The sequence below is a fragment of the Alexandromys fortis genome, unplaced genomic scaffold (assembly GCF_014885135.2).
Source record: "Alexandromys fortis isolate MF-2015 unplaced genomic scaffold, M_Fortis_MF-2015_v1.1 scaffold_0, whole genome shotgun sequence".
NCBI lineage: Eukaryota > Metazoa > Chordata > Mammalia > Rodentia > Cricetidae > Alexandromys > Alexandromys fortis.
The window spans coordinates 45,509,663-45,527,693 of record NW_026067949.1 but is presented as its reverse complement, the minus strand read 5'-3'; the positions used below and the strand labels follow the sequence as shown (position 1 = coordinate 45,527,693).

General features: G+C 45.5%; 1 protein-coding gene across 1 annotated transcript in view; it reads right to left on the bottom strand.

Annotated features, from left to right (window-relative positions):
* The window catches only part of Fras1 (Fraser extracellular matrix complex subunit 1), a 398,956-nt gene that overhangs the window by 166,782 nt on the left and 214,143 nt on the right, over nt 1-18,031 (bottom strand). Inside the window, exons 17-19 of the mRNA XM_050150115.1 lie at nt 16,179-16,319; nt 14,268-14,444; nt 1,014-1,154 (exon numbers count right to left, since the gene is read on the bottom strand). Of these exons, the coding sequence (XP_050006072.1) occupies nt 1,014-1,154; nt 14,268-14,444; nt 16,179-16,319 (459 nt within the window). The remainder of the gene's footprint in view (nt 1-1,013; nt 1,155-14,267; nt 14,445-16,178; nt 16,320-18,031) is intronic.

Below are 18,031 nucleotides of genomic sequence, written 5' to 3'. Positions count from 1 at the left end.
GGCGGGAAGGATTCTTGACCCATCTAACTCACTGATATATCTAGATTTGCCTAAAGGATCCTGAGGGAGAAAATCCAAGCTGAGCCTAAGGATCCCAGAAACTGTAAAAGATAATAACTGCTGTTTACAAGCCGCTAACTTTGGGTTGTTTTAAGCCATTAGTTTTGGGTGGCAAGAGGTAAGCAGGGCAGAACCCCTCCGAGAGAAAGCAAAGGGGCTCCTGAGTGAGTCTGTTACAATCCCACATCTCAAATCCTTCCTGCCCTTCTGAGGAAAAGTCATGGGGATTTAAAAACAAAAGAGTACGCAGAACAGAATAGCAAAGAATTGTGTAAATACACACAGCGCTCACGATAATTTTTCATAATATGGGGGTTTGTTTATGACTTAATATTTGGAGACAATATGAAAAGGTACAACTCCAATTTGTCCTCACTTACTGGACACCAGAGAGAAAAGATAGCCCGTGGAGCCTATCACCAGGTTAGCGGTTCCTGTTTTGGAGTTGTGGGATTTCTACCCTCAAAGCTCCACCTTCTTTTGCATTCTGAACTTTCAAATCTGGTACACTCAGCACGGGCTCTTGAGATAACTACAAAAAAGTTGCCTTAAACTTTAAATAGAGCCATAGAAAAGAAGAGTTATGTTGAGTTAAATTCTGACTCTTATACCACATAAATGTTTTATTTACTTTATGAGAGAAGTACCCTTGATATGATTGATAGCCTCTCAGAGAAGAGAAGCCCGGCACAGAGTGAGTTTAAGTATTATAGCCTATAAGGCAAAGCTGGTTATAATTTTCTTACTAATTATGCTTCCTCATGGGAAGGTTAATTCCCCTGTTCTCGTCACATGATACCTTTCTACTGTCGAGCGTGAAAATAGGATTTCTGAGCCCAGCCACATCATTGCTAGGATAAAATCTTTAATCAAATGTCTTGTTGCACCAAAAAGAGCAAATGTGAGAACAGGAACCCTGCCCCTGCCCCATCCCCAGCAGGGCACACACTCACCGGTACAGGTCCCTTCCAGGTTAAAGTGGGTCTCTGGACACTGGGAAAGGCACTGCCCAGCTAGTAGCACACGGGCAGACCCACAGACCGTGCAGCTGTGAGGGGACTTCCCTGCACACATGAGGCAGGATGGGTGGCAAGCTGGGAAGAAGAGCAGAAGAGGTGATCAGGACAATTCCACAGGAGGACAGCATTGCCCCCTGGAGTTCACTCTGCCCATCCACTTGGCTTCCCCAATACCAGGACACAGTGTATGTCCTTTTCTTTAAAGGTATTATCCTACAAAGTCAAGCACAAATACTGCCAGAGAGACAACAGTTATAGTCACATAGCTTCTCCTCATGCTGGAGGATGTCAAATAGAGAACCAGAAACCATGAACAGTTCTCCTGTCCCCGGGAGAGCTGTACTCTGGAAACCAGCCTGCTATGCAGCTATGCAAAGAGAAATCTCTCTCTCTCTCTCTCTCTCTCTCACTTGATGCCCGTTCCTAAGATGGAGCCTGATTGTACACAGAACGGAAAGAGTTCATCAACATTGGAGCGATACAAAATCTGTCACAACAAAAAGTAAAAAACAGGATATGCCTGTGTGAGATGAAGGCCAAGTCTACCAAAGGGAGTAAGAATATTGCCCTGCCTCTCTGTGACCTCGGCTAAACCAAAAAGGCCCTTGCTTCTTCATCTACAAAGTAGTGATTCAGCATTGCAATGGGACAGATGAACGCACAATCTCTAGACACACGGTGTGGTCCTTATGAACCTCAGCTGTAACTACTCACCCTAAGCACAACGTTACAAGTTCCCGAGGTGTGGTGGAAACAAAAGAAACAGAGAAAGAACGCCTCAGCTGTCACTCTCCAGCCCTTTGAGGGTCACCAAAAGCCTCCTCTCTGAGGAAGAGCTTTCATAATAGAAGGTGCTATGCAGCTCTGTAGGGAAGGGAGCATCAGTAGCCCTGCTCAGCGGGGATGACTGAATGACGACAAAGGCCTTCATGACAAGATGTCCCTGAGGGGGTGAAAATGGTACTCTCACTTCTGTGATAGCCAGCAGCTGGCGGGTCGGACTTCACTCGTGCAGGGGGAGGGAAACCCTGCCTCGCATTGGAAACTCCCCAGGGCTGGTGAGTTGGAGAATGTTGGAGGAGGACCTACTGCTGCCACGTTGCTCCTACACCAACACAAGACTCAACTGCACTCCAAAGCTTTATCCTAGTGCCTCCCAAGCGTAGCTCTCAACCCTCATCAAAGAAGCTTCTCTTTGCAACAGATGGCGGCCAATTCAGAAAACCACACTGGTCAGAAGTGCAGAGAAAACCTGCTCACCAGGTACTCAGTCCCAGGGGCTGCATCTATAACACAGCTCTGGCAACAGAGGCTCAGGGAACCTTTTAGAAAAGGGAGAGGAAGTTTTGAAGAGCCACAGGACCAGGAAATCTGCCGAGAGATTGTGACTTCTAGAAACGACAGGGAAGCTTCACAGGTGAGACCCCAATAATGAGATTCCCTAAACAAGACCTTAGCTAGGACCGCGCCAACAGACACGTGAACACGGAAAGGGGAGGTTTCACGGGGCCACACCCACAGACAGAGAACCTCAGGGATCAACCCCTAATTTATTTTTTGAAACTGGCTTGGAAAAAAGAGAGAGGAGAAAAAACATCACTGTGAAAGTTGCCTGTTGAGAGATAGTAGTCCCTGTTCTGAGAGATGTCTCAGTCAAAAGTTAGAGCAGCAGAGAAACCATGTGGAAGGCTGTAGTATGTGAGACCTTTGGATAGAACCTTTCCTTCATTCCTCTCTCATCACTAAGCCTGAACAATGCGCCCAGCAAACCACACTGGAATTTATTTGCAAAAGCGAACCAGCTCATATTCATTTTTCCTTAAGGTTTAGACTCTGCTTAATCTTTGAACCTGGTTGTAAATTATCCCCTTTGAGAGAAGTAACTTCAAAAGCTACATAATCATATATAGAGCTAGTTATAAAACTTGGATGCCTCTTCTTCCCTCCCTGACTCCGTCCCTCTCCCTCCCTCTCTCCACCCATGCCAAAATCTAAACATGTACTATCTTTTCCTAAATGAACCCAGTGCTTCATACTGACTCATCCTGCAATTAGCTTCTGCACTGTTAAGCCGTGATCCCAGCCACGCCTGGGTAAAAGCCTGCAGGAGAGCTCCTTAGATGACACAGTGTCTTCACTGCTGGTGAGCGTTAATTATGTGTTTTTATTTTCTCTACCTCTGATTCTTTGACAGCTAGGAAAATGCTTACCCTGCAGAAACAACCCCCCTGGGGGGCTATATTTCTAAAGACTGTAAGCAATTAGCTTGGGAGTATACATTTCATATACTAACTAATCAAAGCCCAGGCCTCCAACACCTCCTCTACAGCTCTTCCATTGATTCACACTTGTGCTGAAGAAGGCCCAGATCAGGATCCTGCCCATTCAGATGACCACAGACTCTGTCAAATGGACAAGACCCTCCAGACGATAGAAATGCTCATTCCATCTCTCTTGCCTCCTCTGTCAAACACCCAGAAGATTCACAGGTTCTGCAAACTTGGCAGAACCAAGATGTCTGATTCTATCAACCCCTAAAATGATGTCACACATAATCTTTGCAGAACAAGATGCTGCTATTCAGTGAGCGTAGCCAGGTCCTGCAGGATACTGTTATTAGACTGCTCTCTCATTGGCAGATGTCTGGCTGTCAATCTCCACCCTAGCATCTTGTCTCACCTACCACCCAGCAGCTAAGGTTAGATTAAACAGCTGCTCCAGAGGACCCAAGCCCCTGCACTGAGCAATGGCCAGTGTTCCAGTCTCACTGGGCCATGTCCTGGTTTGATAAATACGATCTTCCCAATGTTTCATTGTCAATGATTCTAGTATAGTAGCATAGATGGCAGGAATTTATTCCAACGTATTTTCAGAATACTCAGAAAGGGGGCGGGGCTAGTAAACTAAAGTTTAAGCAAACAAAAGGAGGCATCTTGGGATTGGTATGAGGGCTCAACAGGTAAAAGTAACTTGCTGTGCAGACATGAGAACCTGAGTTCAAATCCCCAGCAAACCGTTAAAGGATGGTCACGATTACTACACACCTATAACCTGGGTGCTCTAGGGACCAGAAACAGAAGGAACACTGGGCTGGGCAGTTACCGGCCTAGCTCCAGGCTCAGTAAGAGATCCTGTCTCAAAGAAAGAAGGCAAAGAGTGTCCATGATGGCCAACGTCCTCCTTTGATCTCTGGGATATTCATACATAGGTGTACACCCCCAACGTGAGTATGTGGTGTGTGCCTATCTGTGCACGCGCGCACACACACACACACACACACACACACACACACATCTCTAAGCACAAAATGAAACAGAGAATATTGGAACATCAGGTGGCAACGCTTTTAAACACCCAGTTAAATCATATTGTCAACACAAAGGATTTTCTTTCCCCAGGATGACTTGGGGAAGCAATCTGAAACAGCAGGGTTTCCCACAGGCCTAAATAAATATGCCTGTGATAGCACTGATATGCTTACATTACATTTTTTAAGACCATTAGAATCCCCAGGTCTTCCTCTTACACATCCTTAATAAATAGGAATCAGAATGTATAACTGTGGAATTGAAAACCGAGGCAAAGTAAGTTAAAGCATTATGAGCATAAACCTGAGTTATTTGATTCTATTTGGTCACAAAGTCAATGTGGCAGTCTGGCTTACTGTGAGTGAAGGTTATTATTTCATACAAAACAGCAAAGAAATGAAGATGAGAAAGGTGGAAGGCTGGCAGGCTGAGATGTTCGAAAGAAGGATCCTTTGTTACCCAGTAGGTTTCCTAAAGTCAGCTCCTACCATGAACAGTCCACCAGGTCACAGCAAGGAGGCAAGCATCGCCTGTGGATGCCCTGAGTCTTCATCTCTAGAATTCTTTATATTAGTAAAAGCGTTCAGATCTTTAAAAACAATCTCAGGAAACTTCAATTCTGTGCTGGTTTGGGAGATGTCTACCTTACTCCAGTGACTTTTATTAGGACTGATCATTCTGCGGAAGCTATTTCCTTGCAGGAATTCTGTTCAAAGTCTCCATTTCTTCAAGGAAGACTTCCTCCATCGCCGGGCCAATCTGGAGGCATTTGAGAGTTCTATGAATAATTCCTTCGCTAATACCACATTTTTAGAGACCCGCTTTCCAGTTGTTGACTAAGTATATTTCTGAGAAGGTATAAATGAACAGCATAAACCCTGAAAGACCCAGTGCTAAAGGAGTCCTTAGCTGGCTGTAAAATCCAGTCAGCTCCACGGTGGCAGTTACACCGGAGCCACGGAGAACACAGCAGCTCCTGCTGATCCTGCTTCTGCTTTGGTTTCACATCGATATGACTTTGCTTTTTCGTTAGTTTTTAATTAATTAATTAATTTTGCTTTTTAAAATTGAAAACAGATTCTTCTCCCACACAGTACATCAAGACTACAGTTCCACTCCTTCCAGCCCCGCCCCCACGCCCTTTCCTCTCCCCTAGGTTCACTTCCTGCTACGTCTCCCATCAGAAAAGAGCAGGCCTCCAAGAGACAGCAACCAAATAAGACAAGACAAGTTCTAAAGATAGGGCAAAAGCTCTCACAGAGATGCGGGACATGGCAGCCCAACAGAAAAGAAGAGTCCCAAGAGTAGGCAAGAGAGTCAGAGACACACCTTTAGGAGTCTCACTAAAACACCAAGCTAACACACATTACATATATGCAGAGGACATAGTGCGGACCCATGAGGCTTACTGCCTCAGTCTCTGTGAGCCCATATGAGCCCTGCTTAGTTGACTCAGTGGGCCGTGTTCTCCGTCCTCTCTGACTCCCATGGTTTTCCTCCCTCTCTTCTGCAGGGCTCCCCAATCTCCAAGGCGAGGTACCCAATAGAGACATATAATTTAGACACACTCTCTCTGGATATGGATATAGCTACTTTTTAATGATGCAGAAAAGAAGTCCTGCATCCTGGCTTTCATATAATGTAAGAATTCCTGGGTGTCCATGTCAAAAGCAAATACTGAGTAAACATTTCTTAAAAATATGATGTAGATGTCAAAATCCTCTAGGATATAACATAGGAACACCAAAGTAGAATAAAAATGTGAGTTTAGTTCAGATCAATTTTATTTTCCTTCTTCTCACCCCCAGCCCCATTTAATATGATTTATCATCCTCCATTTGTTCCCCACCCCTGCCTGAACTACAGAGGACCCCCTTCAAGGGTAAAGGTCCATCTCATTCATCTCCGATTCTTGTGTATCTGTCCTGGACCCTGTCCTTAGCATGTTCTACATCCCATTAGCGTCACTCCACAGACTAAGTGGGTGGGTCGGAGGTGTGTAAAGAGCAGACAGGTAGATGGAGATGCTGACATCACCTTCAGTTTGTCATCCTCCCTGATCATTTCTTTGGCCTTTTTCTTGATTTTCTGCATAAACATTAGAACTGCCCCCACGTTCCACCCTCTGCCCTCACTCCTCGCTCCTCTGGTTCTGCTAGACCTGCACACAGCTTTCCTCACCTCTGGGCTGCTGAGTCTAGAATTTATGAGGACAGAGCTGGCCTTCGTGGACTCCAATAAATCCACTGCCTCCGGGGGATCCTTACATGGCCGTTCCTGGGGATCTCACATCTTTCCTCTCCAAATACTCCTTGCCCACTGCTTTCTTTAAAAATGACTTTTCTTAGCCTTAATGCACTTCCTTTTCTCTTTTAAGAAAATTTAGCAGGTATTCAAAATAATGGATTTTAACCACAGCATTTTATACATATCTATCCCTCTATTTTACTCATTCAATTTCATCTTCCATTAGCCTCCCCATTACTCCTCCCCTCTTACAGGATTCCCTCCATCGATAGTCCTCCAAAGGGTTCCCACGCCTGTACACACAAACACGAATATGCGCGCGCACACACACGCCCCCCCACCCAGGTTTCCTTATGAGATAGAACATGCAGTATTTTCTTACACACTTCAGCTATTTTTGCTGTCAATCACGGCAGGCTCCAGGAACTGCCTTCCTTACTCACTGCCACTCCCATGCGACTCCCCTGCCCGAAGTCTGCTATACATCCTCCATGTCACCGCTGCCCACCATGTTCCAGCGTTCACATGTGAACACAGAAGACCCCAGACTTCTACTTCTGATGCCTTTACTTCCTACAACTCTATCAAGTCTGCCTGAACTTCCATTCCCAGAACCCCTTAGTGAGGCCCTTCAAGATCATGCATAACAAGGACTAGTGGCCCAGGCTTACAGCCAAGTCCTCTTTATTCCCTATTCATCTGCCACAAAGAGAGCAGAAACAATATTTATAAAGTGAAAAGTGAGCGTGTTATTTCCCAAACACTAGGTCTGGCCAACAATAGTGTCAGCTCCAGTCTCTTTGGTAAGTGCTGAGCACCATGCGGTGAGGTCACAGAGCATCGGGCGGTGAGGTCGCAGAGCACCGTGCAGTGAGGTCACAGAGCACTGTGCGGTGAGGTCACAGAGCAGTGTGCAGTGAGGTCACAGACGGCTGTGCAGTGAGGTCACAGAGCAGTGTGCAGTGAGGTCACAGAGCAGTGTGCAGTGAGGTCACAGAGCAGTGTGCAGTGAGGTCACAGAGTACTGTGAGGTGAGGTCACAGAGCAGTGTGCAGTGAGGTCACAGAGCACTGTGCAGTGAGGTCACAGAGCAGTGTGCAGTGACATCCCCACTGCTCCTCGCCAGCATCATCCTTGTGGGTTCTCTCTTTGGTCCTTCACAGTAGAAGTCCAGGACTTACTGTGCTCCTCTAGAAACCCCAGGTTTGCCACTCACTGCTCGCTCACCCTCAATGTCTTTCCCACCTTTTGACGAACCCACTAATCCTTCAGTTGTCTTTTATCTGTCCTCACGACCATCTCTCCAGGAGAGCCAGACTCTTTCATGCCACTGCCTCACCTTGTGCCTTCTTGGACTTCAGCACGCACCACGTGCTTTTAATTACTTGCTCAGACATCAGTTTCTCCTGTTTGAGTAGGCTTGCCTTGAGGCATGGCCTCTATCTTTTTCATCTTTCTCTTCCCAAGCCTGGCACAAGCAGGCTCTAAAAGGGAGAAGGGGAAAGTGAACAGGACAGAATCTTATCAGAAGGCACGGATCTGTGTAGCTCTGTCAGCACCTTGGGGACGTTATTAAAGATAATTGTTTAATATAGATTCCATACGTTTTATTCAATTACTGAAAAGGGATTCCAACTTCATAAACAGGCACAGATTTGCGAGTGGTGCAGGCAGATTCCTGCCCATCCATTTCTTTAATTAAAACTCTGCCTAGAGGCCCTTGGTGAGTCCTAGCAACAACAAAATAGATCAAAACACACACGAAATGCTATATTTCATCCTGTTCATCTAAAGCAAGTTAATTAATAACCGAAACAACGAGGGCATTTATCTTTAAGAAATAAGACGAGACCAAACTCAGTCATCTGCAGTTTTTCATTGGGTGGTAGGTAGGACTTCGTCGAAGAAGCTGGGCTAAGTTCGGTACTAAAAAAGAAGTCTCACAAGGCTGAAGTGGCTGAAAACCCCATCACTAGCGTGAACATAGAGACCCTTCAGCTAGTGCAAGGAGGGGATGGGGTCCTCACAATCTAAGCACCCTGCAAAATATGTCTCCTCGGAGACAAGTTGTCTAACAATATGGAAACAAAGTTCGGTTATAAAATTAAAATCTGTAATTTCTTCAAAAACAGTGTCAACTTTAATCCTCCCGGTGCAGCATACGGAAACTGAAAGAATGCATTGTTAGTCTGCCATGGAATTGGGCAATTACATGGCTAACCTAATCACCTGCGCCATGTTCACGGCCCGTCCTCGTCACCACGAGCAAGCTGTTCAATGGTGGCTGTGCTGTATTGCTAATCGGATGACCTGGCCTTAAATCGTATGGCCCTACTGCAACACAAAGAGCAAGAGATTCGCATGGTTGGAAAAAAAGGACTTATTTCTGAGAAACTACATCTTCTATGGGAACCCCTTGAGCACCACTGCTTAAATCTTACTTGGTTCCTTCCAAGACCCCATGGCATCAAGGACTAACTAACAAGGCCTGAAAAACCAGAGGGAAAGAAGGATACCAAAGTGTGAGATGCTTCAGAGATGTCTGGGAAAGGTTTCCACTTATTGCAGTTGTTTAGTTTTCTTGGGGAGGGTGAGTATGGATTTTTTTTTTTTTTTTACTATTCTCCATTTTCTTTCTTAAAAAACTTCAATCTGGCAGTACTGGCAGACACTTAGTTGAACATGTGCAATAACTCTGGACCCTTCTTTTCACTAATCCTAAATGGTGCTATTTAGTTCAAATGCACAATTTTGGTTGAACACTACAAATGCTTCCAAAACATCTTTCACCATTAGTAACAGACTGTTGTTAGAGGCCGCTTGTTCCTTTCCTGGCCACCCAGACTCCCGAAATAACCACACAGAAACTATATTAATTGCAATACTGTTTGGCCAATAACTTAAGCGTATTGCTACCTAGCTCTTACATATAGAATTAACCCATTTCCATTATTTTATATTTTACTATGAGACTCGTGGCCTACCAGCAAGGTTCCTGTTGGAAGCTCACGTCTTTCCCCTCTGGTGGCTACATGGCATCTCCTGACTCCACCCTCTTTCTACCAGAATTCACTTTAGTTTTCCTTCTGCCTAGCTCTGTTCTGCCCTGCTATAGGCCCAAAGTGTTTTTTTAATTAATCAATGGTAATCATAGCACACAGATCACATCAACAGATTCTCTTTCTTAGCAGCCTTTCTATCTACACTGAGAAGCACAGAGACTATGGAAGAAAAAGCACAATTGAAAGTTCTCTCTTCTGACCAGTCCATCATCTGTTGAGCATGAGCCAAAAGTGCAGGGCAAGCACACAGAGACAGTTAATTCCACCTCTTCAGAACCTTCCGCTGCTGCTCAACCGCGTCCTTGCCATATTGCCCTGAACCTGATAGCATGGATAACCATCCAAAATTATATAACAGAATTAGTTACTACTCCCATTCACTCATTCATTCATTCACTCTTTGTTTCTCTCAGGAGAAAGCTTTGCACAAAACAAGAAGTTTGACTTGACTCATTGGCATGGACATCTCTTGAGTTTAGAATTGTATGGCACCCAAAGGGGACAGACACTCAGTCAACACTCTTGCAAGGAATAAATAAGGAAAGAGTGTTCCTGAGAAGCCGGGTTTGCTTTGTTCAGTGTTTGTTAATTCACACATACACAATCATCTACTCTAACTCCCAACACATCAGAAGCTTCTTTGTGTAATGCTCCTCTCTTTCATTTACCAATCCCCCACACTGCAGTCTCCCAGAAAGGAAAGAGAGAGAGAGTTCCAGAAATGAGTTGTTTTTCTCTTCTTTATAGAAAAGCACTCGTGAGAGAAGGTGCCCTCCCTGAGAAGCTGTGGGAAGTGGAGACCCATCCGACCTCACAGAACTCCCGGGCTGGATTTTATAGACACCACTTCGGCAACAATGAAAACGGAATAGATTGTGGGAAGGTTTGCAAAGAAGCAGGATGAGTGACAGGACACACATCTGTCAGCTTGCTTGGTACCCAGGTAAGGCTGGAAACAATGGGTAGTCGCGCTCGGTTTCCCCGCGGAATCCTGGGCAACTCAATTAACCTCTTTCTGCCACATTCTTGTCACGTACAAATTGAGCACAGCAGCCTACCTGGTGGAGACTGCACAGGGATTTGCTCATAATGTGAGCAGACAGCGTGTGCGGGATACCTAATCTTATTACGTTAACGAGCATGCAATCATGGGCTACCAGGGACTCAAGAGGTCACGGCAGTCTTTCTATATCTGACCACAATTAAGCCATCCCAGAGGGATTGGAGTCTAATCTTTTCTAAAAGATGCGTATATAACAGGGGTCCTGGGACACTTTTCTTTGCCAAGGATGCCCTTTCAAATGGAAGAATCTCCAACCCCTGCATCAGTGTGCTATGCTACCCTTGTGCTGTGCAGAAAGGGAAGACAGAAGTTGTGCACATCAAATAAAATATGCGGCCCAGGAATTACAAGTACAGACACTGGAGTCCCCTGACTCAGGTTCCACCCACCCACACTCCAGGCAGCCAGTGTAATCTGGGGTAAGTCACAACCTGGAACTTCCCTAAGCCTTGGTTTCTTCTAGCACGCAGCTCTCTCACCTGCCCCCAAACGCTGGTGTTAGGACGATCAAGAAAAGCAATTTCTCACGGTGCCAATTATTGCTTTCCCAGCCAAATAACAGCACTAAACATAATTTTTTGTTTGCTTAAAATTCTAATTCTCAAAAATGTTGATCATTTTGCTTCATCTTTTGAACTCACTCCAAATTCTGCATTTTATTTTCAATAATAATGCTCCAAACTATGAGGTGATAATTGTGCACAGACCAGGCTTTTCTTCCAATCCTAGTTTCTCCTGGGATCATGGGACCCATGGGAAAACAATCACAGTCTCTTGGCAGGGTGAACTGGGTCTGTCCAGCATCTACACAACCTCCAGGAAAGCCAAGAGCCTCTCACAGCATCTGCATGGAGAGAGACCTGTGTTCACGGAGGTCTGTTCTTTATCCACGCAGATCTCAGCACACAGGGTCCCCAGCTGGACATGTGGAACCACACAGACCAGTCTCTCAGATCCCAACACAACAAAAAAACCTTTCTGTAAAGATGGGGGGGGGGAGGGAGAGAAAGAGAAGGAGAAGAGGGGAAGGAGAAGGGAGAAGCCGGAAGAAGAAAGATATGGTTTTTCTCTTTCTACTGTTTCCTTCTGTTTTCTTTCTGTACTTTCCCATCAAGAAAGGCTATGCATTATACTTAGTGTTTCTTAGGGTGCTGGGAGTTTGCAAAAAAAAAAAAAAAAAAAAAAAACAAGACCCATAAGGAAGCTTTTGCAAAGCATTTTCCTCTGATTTGATAAGTTCTATCTTAAATGGCAGCTAGGTAATGCTCAGGATGTCATAAAGGGAGAAAACATTCACCAGGGAAGTCCATTGGAACTCACATTGTTCCAAAGAAGTGGTTCTCAACCTGTGGGCCTCCACGCCTTTGGGGGTTGAACAACCCTTTCACAGGGATCACCTAAGACCATTGGGAAACACCAATGTTTACATTATGATTCATAGCAGTAGCAAGAATACAGTTATGAAGTAGCAATGAATAATTTTGTGGTGGAGGGTCATCACAGCATGAGAAACTGAGCTAAAGGGCCACATTAGTGAGGAGCATTAAGAACCACTGTTCTAAAGGGAGGCTCCTTGCAACCTCAGAAAGCAAACACTCAGAAGCTTCAGGAAGTTCCTGAAATTGACCAGACGCATTAGCCCCCCCCCCTAAACTTCTGGAAGCAGTAAGAACTGCTGACAGGTAGTCTGAGACCACCTGCGTTGCCTGGGAAGGAGCAAGCCATCTGAGCTGCATGGACGAAGCAGAGACTATCGAGCTGTCTAAGAAAGGCAGTCTCTCCAACTTGTGAAGTTGCCTACAAGTACTGCAATGAACTCTAGGGTTCTGGTCATCACCCATGCTAGGAGAGGGGTGGGGGTGCTTTTGGTGATGCAGCTGCCTTTGAGTAATCCCTAGCCCTTCACCCATACACCTGCAAGTAACCTAAATACAATGCACTGGTTCAACAAGCAGGACTTTGGTGGTGTCTTTCCTTTGGTTTTATCTTCAGTTTCTAATCTGGGGAGAGTAGATGCTTGTTCAGATATCCTGAGGAATAGTGCTGCTCAGTAGAAGTTCATTGGGTGAACCTAAAATCACCGAACACGAGAGCAGAGTGTTCCTTCACCCCAACCCTAAGGTCAGTTGGTCCCTAGTAAAGTGGCCACATCACTCTCCATCATAGTACCTAGAAGGAACCAAGTCACATGAAGAAGGCTGTGATGCATATGCCCTGGGATGGCATCAGGACTCACTGTATCAGCAATAATTCCTGTATTCCACAAGTGGTTATGGAAATGGAGCAATAGATTTTGGAGAACACAGAGCTTGGGCAATGCATGTAATACACACACACACACACACACACACCCTGGATAGACATCAGGACTTCTGAAGAATGATGAAGTTTCTGGGCCCCATGTAAACCCCTAAACTCTGCATCTTCCTGGAAGTAAGGGCTCACCCCTGTAATGGACTTGAACACCCGAGTACATGGACAATTCAGCAATTGGATTTCAAATTCTCCAGGAACTATACATTCCCGAATTTCTTCCAACCTGGCATGCTGCCTTTGTGGAAGACAATTAAAATTCTAACGCTGTGAGCGCAGAGCTCAGAGAGATCAAGGGTCTGGGTATCTGGCATCTAAATCCACAAACTTCTGACTGTGCTGTGCAGTGTCTGAAATATTCGCCCTAGCTTTCAATCCATGATTTTCTTTGAGCATCCATTCAAATCTGAAGCTGAAACCAATGTAAGTTAGTGAGAACAAGGTCAACTCTGCAGCGTGCTTACAGTGACAATGAAACCCTTAAAGCCGACAAAAGAACAAGAGATTCAGGGTACCACAGCAAAATGCTAAAAGCTGTGGTGTTTAGGGCAGAAGGAAGCCACATTTCTATTCTTCCTGACACCGAAGCATCCTTTACAAGACTGACTACAAGATGGTGTGGATTATTATTTTCAGTCACGTAAAGCAAGGAATTCCTATACAGACACAGCAGCTTCTTGCAGTATTGCAAAGGAAGCCTCCCCACCCCCCAACCTCTGGAAGCCATGCCTTTCACTGTCTGACTCTCTCACTGGTGACCTCGCTACTGAGCTGGCATTTAGGATGCCATCAACACTCTGGGGATAATATAACAATGTAGCAACATGAACAACCTCAAAATCTCAACTACCATTTGAATTTTGCCCTAAAGAGAAAAATTCCGATTTGAGTTCCAATTAGAAAAATCAAAAACACTAATAAATGAGAGCGGAGTCTTCCTTAGCTAGCTACACAGGGCTCTGAAGGAATTTCCTGCAGGGTCTTCTGAGAACGGGACTTAGGGCTCTTGAAGATCATCCACGATCACAGGGCAGAGGAAATCAGTGCGGTCACTCTTACATGCTGGCCTCCTGATTTCCACAAACATCTAGAAGCCTGTTCACAGGAAGTCCAAGATCTCCCTGGCTGCAGTTCCACCTCGTAGAATCTTTAAATGGTAAGCCATCTACCCCTTATGTCTGTCAACTAAGCTTACCTTCACACCGTCCATTGCTCTCCAAGTAAAAGTGGGTTCCACACTGGGGCACACACTCGCCATAAGGGACATTTGCCCCGGAGTAATGCTCCACCCGTAGTCCTGCCTCTGGCTTCTTACACTCCATACAGTGAGAGGGCTCGGGGCCCACACAAGTGTGGCAGGAGGCATGGCAGGCTGCAAATTGGAAAAACAGGCAGAAAGCAACTTAAAGACCAAGTATGGCTTTCAATCACTGTTGGTCCCTCCCGAGGTCCAAAGCACTTAGAAAGTTCAGGAGGTAGATCCTTGCAGAAGAGGATTCTTCTAGGTTCCACAGGAAGCACAGAGCTGGGGAGACTGCTCGCGAGAGGGAACGTGGAGGGGAAAATGAGTCTCATCCCTCAGCTCCTAGAAGGGCTGTCAGGAGGATGACAATAAAACCAGCAAACTGGACAATATTTGCTTGGCTCTCCAGAGAAGCACATTCACGGAACGACCATTTAACATCATGCCCTCGGTTTTTATTGAAGATTTTCAGACGCGTTTGTACGGAGGCCGTTACTCTGCCCCTTGCAGAACTGGTCGCTATGTGACTGACCGTTACGCTCATCCATCATGCACTATGGAGAGGCCCAGGCAACAGAGTCTTCTTGGGATTTACTGGGGAGGAAGCTGACTTCCTAAGCAAGGAAGGGCCCCCTTGAGCACGAGCGAAACTTCCCAGTCTGTAACAGGGCTTTGTTTTCCCTGGAGAGTCTTAAAAATCAAAGCCGGGAGTCTTTAAAATCAAAGGCAATACTGTATGCAAACTTTGTCGTGCCCAAGTATTGATATAATTTACTCACTGTTCCTTTAAAAGATTCTCTAAGTGCTTTCTTCCAAACACTTACTTAATGAAGTTCGGTATAATTTTTCCTTCTGCTATTTTCACTTTTCTAAGGTGCAAACAAATACAGATTTTTTAATTAAAGGCTCACCCACAATGTTCGATGTTCACACGGCTCAAATGCTGCCGCTCTCCCCAGGAGCCCAGAGCCTTTTGGCGTACAGCAATTTAAGATTTTCTATTTTGCTCAGCCAGAGGCACCGCTAGTGAATCTCAGTTGGCTCGCACTATCATTAGCGAAAAATTCTTGGGGGAAAAGCAAATGGAGTCTATAAACATTAGCAATACCAGGAAAGCACAGAAAGGGGGAGTAAAAAAAAAAAATCAATGCCTGCCAACAGAAATAACATGCCCTGCAAGGATGGCCAAAAAACCGCACGAACTTTTGAATGGGCTTGGTGTATGTGTGTTTGTGTTTCAGATTATCATCTCTTTATAAAACTATTAAGATAAAAAGAAAGAAAACAGCATATGCAGGTTAGCCCCATGTCCTCCAGAGGACTGGATCCTGGGATTTCTACAGGTATCAAAATCTCCTTTATAAATTGGCCTGGCATTTGCATATAGCCTACAACTATCCATATATATGATCTCAGATTCAGTAAGTACTTAACATGCCATACTTAACATGCCATCCACACATATCATGTACATGGAGTGGGTTAAAACTTTGCTTTGGGAAGATTTCTGAAATTTCTACTTTATATTTTTGATCAGCAAGCGGTTGAATTTTGGACTGTGGGACCAAAAGACAACAGAGAGAAATGGCACAGGCTCTGATGTGTTCGTAGCTGTTTATGGTGCACGCCTTTAATCCCAGCACTCGGGAAGCAGAAGCAGGCGGGTCTTTGTGAGTTCGAGGCCAGTCTGGTCTACAAGAGCTAGTTCCAGGACAGGCACAAAAGCTACAGAGAAAGCCTGTCTCGAAAAACCAAAAACATACACGAGAGGGAAGGTTGTACTGGAAGGCAGTATTTGGGAGTGGGGAGTCAACCTGTGTTCTTGTGACTGGGCGGGAGGATTAACAGTGATAGCAACTGTACCTTCACAGACCCCGCGGTCGGGATAGAAGCCCTCTCCACAGCTTGGCAGGCAATGACCTTGATGGAGAACATGGGGCTGGGTGCAGGCTGTACAGTGAGAAGCTGCAGGTCCAGAGCAGCTGGCACACGAGTCGTGACAAACTGAGGAGAGAGGAGCACAGCAGGCTGCAGGCACCGCAGGGACAATCCCTGGGTTGTTTTCCTCCCCGGTGACAAACCACACCCAAGAGGAAACATGCTAGCAGATGGCCACATTGTCAGAATTGTCCCCATCACCCCACACTCATCCTTTGCTCATATTCTACCTGTTTGTCAGCTCTTGCTTGCAGTAAGTGCTTTATACGCAATGGCCATTCCTAGTCCTATGGCAACATTCAGAAGCAGCTATTGCGAACCACATCTTACAGTCAGGGAAACTGAGGTCTTGGAAGGTTAACTCAAGGTTTTCACCCAAGGACTAGGGAGATAACCCAGCTGGTAAAACACGTGCTGTGCAGGCATCAGGTCCAGAGAACCAAGGGAAGAAGTGGAAGTGGGTGTGGCAATGAATATTTGTGGCTCTAGTGTGAAGTGGATGAGAGAGATCACTGGTGCTCACTAGGCAGCCAAGCCAAATAGGTGAGCAAATTCCCAGACCAGTGACTTGGATCAAAAATCAAGGTATATAGTTCCTGCAGAACTGAGGCTAACCTCTGAGCTCCACACACATCATGTGTTCTCTCTCTCCCTCTCTCTGTATCTCTCTGTCTCTCTCTCTGTGTCTCTGTCTCTGTCTCTGTGTCTGTCTCTCTCTTTCTGTCCCTCTCTCTCTCTCCCCGAGATCACAAAGCTCACTCAGAGCAATGTTGGGATGTTGTTGTGGGTATCTAAGCCTCCCTGTCTGAACAATAAGAAAAGGGGACAGTTCATGGCCTGACAATCCTCTCAGGCAAGTCTAGTTGAGTCCTGGTCCAGAGGGTTGGTTAGATGGTGACTGAACATACCTCCAGCTTTGGCAGTCTATGCTTCTAAGAGTTACATTATTGCAGAAAAGAGTCTGACTAGTATGTATGACAATGTTAGGGAACTCCCCCCCTCACACACACACACACACACACACACACACACACACACACATACACACCCTGCTTTGACCCTGTGTTAAGTTGACCCTAAGAGCATAACCCAGACTGAGCCTTCAGAACCTCTCAGGACAGCAGCGAGACACAGGCAAAATGTTCTGGAGGATAATGGTCAGGAGCCAGGCAGGGGGAGTCAGGGGATGGGACCAGAACTTTGGGGGCCGAGGAAAAGTGAGGAACTTTGGTACATAAAGAGGTTGGCAGACAAGGGGAGTTAGATCAAGAGAAGCCAATGGCCTAGCTCAAATACCCTGCTGTAAAAGACCAAAGAGGCAGAAGTAAGAACTGACACAGTGTAAGTTTCAGAAGAAGGATGACCAAGTTGTGTGGGGCAGAATGCATTCTTTGGTCCCTATGAGGAAAAGACCAAGGTCAAGCTTCTGTAAACTGAAGTCAAGAGAGTCCTGAAAGGCAGTAATTCATGAGTTTATCAATATGAAAGAACATTAAAGAAACTGCACATTAAATACATTTTTAGCGGAGGTAGACTTGACTGGCTATCAAATTCGGTTTCCTTTTTTACTTAATTGTTGTGGTCATGAGTTTATAACTCATAAGGAGGAGATGGCTTTGCCACTGCTGACACAGGTCAGCACTGGCTCACAAGCACATGAGGGAGGCATCTTAAAAGTCTTCTGGACATTTCAAATAGAGCAAGTGATCTGTGGGGATGACTGACCGGCACATGGCTTCCACGTACTTACCCCATCCTATGGAATCCACTCAAATCTC